The following is a 6,307-nucleotide window of genomic DNA, read 5'->3' as shown; positions in this document are numbered from 1 at the left end:
ACAGTCCCACCAGGAATGTATGAGGATTCTAATTTCTCTCTATTCTAAACAACAATTGTTATTTTACATCTTTTTCATTATAACCATCCTAGTGAGTGTGATGATATATATCTCACCGTAGTTTTAATTTGCATTTTCTTGATGACCAATTATTTTGATAATCTTTTCATGCATGTATTGGTCATTTATTTAATCTTCTTTGAAGAAATATCCATTAAAATCTTTTACACATTTTTAAATTATGTTATTTGTCTTCTCATTTTTGAATTGTAGTTATTTATATATTCTGGATATAAATTCTTTATCACATAAATGATTTGTAAAAGTTTCTCCCATTTTGTTTGTCTCTTGATGATATCCTTTGAATGACAAAGTTTTAAATTTTTATGAAATCCAACTTACCTATTATTCTTTTGCCATTTCTCCTTTGATTTCATATCCATAAAATCATTGCCTAACTCAAGAGCATAAAGGTTTACTTCTATATTTTTGTCTAAGAGTTTTATAGTTTTAGCTCTCATAATTAGGGATTTTTATGCATTTCATGTTCATTTTTTACATCTTGTGAGATAGAGCTCCATTTCCATTATCTTGCATGTTCAGTAGTCTCAGCACCATGTTATGAAAATACTATTTTCCCCTATTGAATTGTCTTGGCACATCTGACAAAAACCAACTGACTATAAAACTAAGGGTTTATTTTTGGACTCTCAATTATATTTCATTGATTTATATGTCTACCCTTATGCCAGTATCATACAGTATTGATTATTAGAGCTTTGTGATAAGTTTTGAAACCAGGAAAAGTGAATCCTGAGACTTTGCTTTCTAAAAGACATTTTTTGGCAATTCCGAGTCTCTTGATCTGGTAGACAGAATTTGTACCCTCCACAGATATTCTAATCCCCAGAGCCTCTGAACATGTTACATTGCATGGCAAAAGGGACTTTGCATATGTAATAAAGATAACTATCTCAAAATGAAGAGTTTATTGCTATTATTTAGATAGGTCCAACATAATTACAAGAATACTTATAAGAAGAAAACAGTGCGGTCAGAGTCAAAGAAGGAGATTTAATAACATAAATAAAAATCAGAGTGATAAATCCACAAGTCAATGAATGTGGGCAGCTTCTAGAAGCTGGAAAAGGCAAGGAAATGCATTTATCCTAGCATCTCCAGAGGAATGCAGCCTGGTATTTGTCTTGTTAAGTAACTAATTTTATGGTAAATTGTTTCATAAGCAATAGAGAACTAATACACCTACACTCATATTTCATTATAAATTTTATAATTGGCCTATCAATTTATGCAAATAAATGACAGTTTGGATTTTGGCAGGAAAAGCATTTAATCTGTAGAACAACTTTTAAAATATTGCCATCTTAACAGTATTATGTTTTCCAATCCATGAGCGTGAGGTGTTTTTTTCCTTTTAATTTGGTCTTTAAATTATTTTACTGATGCTTTGTGGTTGTCTGTATACAGGCTTTGCATTTATTTAGATATATTTATTCACAAGTATTCTATTTTTTTTTTTGAAGGCAAAAGAAAAACAACACATTTATATGGTAGTTTATAAACAAGCGAAGGCCCAAGAAATAAATTTTAGAAACTGAATTCAATTTTTTCCATAAACCAAAGTTGGATTACCATACCTACAAATTATGTACAAATGCTTGTGAAACAGGCTTAGAATAAACCCATTTTGAATCACTCAGCACGGTTAAAAACAAAATCTTTTGTAGAGAAAAGCCTTTTTAAAACCTAAGAGATGTTTTTCAGACTCGATCCTGATTTTGCACAAAACGGGCAATTGATTTGGCTTAATTTTATCACACACCAGACTTACCACAATAGTTAAGGGAAGACAGAGGCAGGCTAATAAAAAAAAAAAATCACAAATACAACAATGTATTTCATTTTGAGAGCAGGTACTGTTTATTAAGCTGACGAGACTCGAAAAATAATCATAGTAGACACCTTAGTTCATTCTTCTAATAAGCCTGTTGATGTGGTCCTCCCTGTTGCCAGCATCTCCACCTTCTACAAAGTGGGTGGTCTTTTTCTTCATTCCACCTCATGGAGAAGATAATTTGAAGGGCCACAGGAAGTTATTTGCCTCTTTGAAGCGTTTTCCAACAGTATAGATCTCATGAATCAGATCCTCCATGCAGATGATGCCATATTTACCAAGAGATCGAGCAATCAAAGCGTTATCTGTCAAAGCAATTTGCTTCTTACTGATTTTGCCATAACCACGCTTGTAGATTAGCTCATTTACTGACTTCAGATTGGGCTACCCCCATGCAATATATGGCTCTACAATCCTCAGCATATTAATTGAAGCCTTGTTGAGCTTCACAAAGGTTCCATTGAAGATTTGACGAAGGCGAAGAAGCTGCAATACCTTTCGGACCTTTGGGCTCACGCCATTGATACCTCTGATCCTGATGACAAATGCCAATTTGGGTTCAGCAGGTACATAGAAGTTGCAAGCTTTTCTTGCCATCCTCGCCATTCGAATTTCAGTTCTGTACATCTGCCTATATTCCTTGTGATAGTGCTTCGCTTTTTCATAGATAAGCTTCCTCCTTGCCTTTCGAAGCATCTTTTGGGCAAACTTCTCTCTCAGGCGCTTGATCTTCAGCTCTGCGAAATTCCTTCGCTTTTTCTTAAGGGTTTCTGGCACAGCAGGAACCTTCTTCTTCTTCTCTTCTGCACCCTCCATGGTTCCAGCCGGAAAAAGAGAAGTATTCTATTCTTTTTGATGATATTGTAAGTAGATTTTTGTGTTTGGGTCATTTTAAGGTTAATTCTAAGTTCATCGTTTTTATTATGTTTTTATGTTTATTATATCTAACATGATTTCAATAAACTACCTAGGATTTTCTATATTCAAGATTATGTCATCTTCAAATGTACTTTTATTTCTTCTGTTATGTCTAAATGCCTTTTATTGCCTTTTCTTATGCAATTGCACTGACTAGAACCTCCAGTACAATGTTGATTAGGAATTTTAAGAGCAGACATCTTTGTCTTCTTCCTGATCTTACAGGGAAAACATTTAGTCTCACTGTTAATTCTGATATTACCTGCAGGTATTTTGTAGATGGTTTCTAGCAGCTTGAGGAGGTTATTTTGTACTCCTAGTTTCTTAAGTGTTGAATTTGTCAAACACTTTTCTTGTGTCAAGAAAGCGTTTTATTTTTTGTTCATCCTATGGTGTAATACACTGTAATACATTGATTGATTTTTGGATGTCAAACCAACCTTGAATTGCAGGATAAATCCCATTTGGTCTTTGTGTATAATTTATTTTTTCATATTTTGCTTGATTTAGGTAGCTGGTATTTTCTTTAAGAATCATGAGCCAATATTCATAAGAAATATCTGTATTCATTTTTTTTTCTTTCTCATGATGTCTTTGCCTGGTTTTGCTATCAGGGTAATACTAGCCTTGTAGAATGTGGTAAGTCTTTTCTCCTTATATAATTTTTGAAAGAGTTTGTGAAGGATTGGTATTGATTTTTGTTTAGATTTTATAGAATTTATCAGGGAAGCAGTCTGGTCCTGTGCTTTCATCTGTGGAAAGTATTCAAATTGCCAATTCAGGTCTACAATGATTATCTATTTCTCCCTATGTTGGCTTTGTATCTATTTAGGAATTTGTCCATGCTGTTTAGGTTAGACAATCTGTTGTTATATAATTGTTTATACTATTCCCTTATACTTTTTTTTTATTTCTATAAAGTCAGTAGTGATATCTCTTTTATTTCTGATTTTATTAAATTGAGTCAACTCTCTCTTTTTTTCTTTTTTTGGAAAGTCTAGCTAAAGGATTCTAAATTTTGTTTATCTTTACCAAGAGGCAACTGTTGGATTTATGTATTGCTTCTACTTCCTAATTTATTTATTTCTGCTCTAATTTGTATTATTTCCTTCTGCTTGCTTTCTATTTATTTTGCTCTTCTTTTACTAGTTTCTAAATTTGTGAGTTTAGGTTATTGATTTGTGGTATTTCTTAGTTTTAATATGGATGTTCTTTATAATGGTCAATTTTATGTTACATTAATTTCATCTAAGTGAAAGAATGTTAAGTTATTGAGCAGGTTTATGAGATGTAGTGATATTATCAGCAGAGTAGAAGAAGTGGAAAAACTCTCCAATATTACAGGACGGCTTATGGAAGAACACAGTAGTGAAACTATTATGCCCTCCTTTACATAAGGGCAAAGCTTTTCAGAACAGATATTTATAAGCATAGTGTCTAGCATAGTTCCTTACATATACATAGGTTCTGAGTAAAAATAGAAAGAAAGACAAGAAAAATAAAATGAGAAAAGAAGGAAAGAAGGAGGGAGGGAAGGAAGGAAACATGGAAAAGGAAGGAGAAAAGAAATAAAGATGGTCTGGTAAAAGGCACAGCTAAAAGGGCACTTTACCTTCTGAAGATAAAGAGAAAATATGAGGTTTGATGTGTATAGAGGGACTAGTTCTGGTGGGGTGATGGTGTAGGAATGGAGAGAACTCAAATATATAACACTTTAATGATCTGATCTAAATTTTCCTTTTATATGAGTTAGAGTATTTATCCAAGCATGATCAGGGTTGAGATTAGCCATGGAGACTTGATAAAAGTCATAGTTATCAATATTGAGGTGGTTGGAAGAGATAGGTAAATAAAAACATGTAAATGAATTGCAGTATTTCATTGAAGACTCAGCTGAAATTGGAAACTGTTCTTTATTATCAATGCCTAACAAATCAGCAAAATATAGTAGCATAAAAAAGCAACTCTATTATTATTCTTACAGATTCTGTGGGTTAGGAATCAACTGGGCACTTCCTGCTTGGGATCTCACATTTACTTGCTCCAGAATACTGAGAGAAAATATAATGACCAAGAATTAGGAGATCTCCTTGAAGTCAAATAATAATTATATAGCGAGTAAAATCACAAGCCATCAAGATTTCAAAGCTGGAGAAGATCTGAGTTGTGATTAAATCTATAATGTGACCATGCAAGAAAGAGATTGATATAAGGTAAGACTGGAGATAAAAGATGATTGTAGATGCTGAAGTCAAAGAACTGAATATTCATGTTAAAACTCTAGTCACCCACATGAATACAATAGTTAATAGGAATGATGGTGGGAAATAAAGTAGAGAGGGAAAGTATGAGGCAGATACTAAAATCTTCAATGATTATGAAAGACTTTGGGACCCAGAGCAATCTTTATGGTTACTAAAACATAGATTCATGGCATGGAGGCTATATTGGGTGTAAGAGGATACTTAGTGACACTCTTCAAATTTAAGTGTACATTATGTGGAAGAAGAAAAAGTCTCAATTTCGGTAAATTGTTGGGGGATCATGTATTACAAAAAAAGTCAGGCTTCTGTTAATGCCAGGAGTGGAAAAAGGAAAAGTTTTGAGAATAGATAAGAGAAGTGGTGCTTTGCTTCCAAGATTGTTTTATAGAAACTGATAAAAATAATTTAGAAGGGAGGAAAGAAACAGGACATTGATTTGGTAGAAAATATCTTAAAACTGTGTAAGAATGAGAATATGAAAGAAGACAAATGGCAAGATGGGTTTCTATTTGGGGAGGTGACAAAAGTAGAAAAGAACGTGAGGCAGCAAAAACTAATGTGCTGCTGGTCTTCATCATGTTACAATTTTGTACATAGTACATTTGAATGTGCCAGTTATTAATATTATGAAAGTTTGAATAATAATTTACTATACACTCAATATACAGTTGACTCTTGAATAATACAGGGGTTGGGTTGCTGACTCCCCACACAGTCAAAATTCCACTATTACTTTTGATTTTCCCAATATTCAACTAAGCCTACTATTCATCAGAGGCCTTATTGAAGCAGGAAATTTTCCCTGACTCCTTCACAGGTGGGAACTGGAGTGCACAGATGCCAGCAGGGGTGAGCTCCACTCAGTTTTACCCCGCTGTGCTCAACCCCTCATGAGAGGGAGTGCGCAGGTGAGAAGGTGCAGGAGCTGGGGTGAGTGCTTTTGGGTGCTGGAAGGAATGAACTTCATATTGGCCCTGCAGCAGCATCTAGGGGGATGCCCACGACCCCTGAAGCCCCAGAAGGAGCGTTACAATCAGTGCTTTTTAGCTTTGCCATCTACGGATAGCTTAAGTGTCAACAGCTCAGTGGAAGGTCAGTGTGACAGCCTTTTGCACCATGCCTGAGTTCTTTTCCAGTGTCCAGGAGAAATGAGGTCACATGAACAAATTTGAAGGATGATAAGTGCTGGGGATTTTATTGCTGATGAAAG

General features: G+C 34.3%; 1 protein-coding gene across 1 annotated transcript; it reads right to left on the bottom strand.

The window, feature by feature from the left end:
- Positions 1 to 1,915: 1,915 nt before the first annotated feature.
- Positions 1,916 to 2,750, bottom strand: LOC126945307 (60S ribosomal protein L7-like). Its single transcript, XM_050775217.1, has one exon. It carries the CDS (start codon positions 2,729 to 2,731, stop codon positions 2,300 to 2,302), a length of 432 nt encoding a protein of 143 aa, XP_050631174.1. The 5' UTR covers positions 2,732 to 2,750; the 3' UTR covers positions 1,916 to 2,299.
- Between the last annotated feature and the right edge of the window lie 3,557 nt (positions 2,751 to 6,307).

The sequence above is a fragment of the Macaca thibetana genome, chromosome X, assembly GCF_024542745.1.
Source record: "Macaca thibetana thibetana isolate TM-01 chromosome X, ASM2454274v1, whole genome shotgun sequence".
Classification (NCBI taxonomy): domain Eukaryota; kingdom Metazoa; phylum Chordata; class Mammalia; order Primates; family Cercopithecidae; genus Macaca; species Macaca thibetana.
This window is presented reverse-complemented; position numbering and strand designations above follow the sequence as displayed.

Excerpts from the sequence above, each read along its gene's own strand:
- LOC126945307 (XM_050775217.1), bottom strand. The coding sequence starts at position 2,731 with ATGGAGGGTGCAGAAGAGAAGAAGAAGAAGGTTCCTGCTGTGCCAGAA.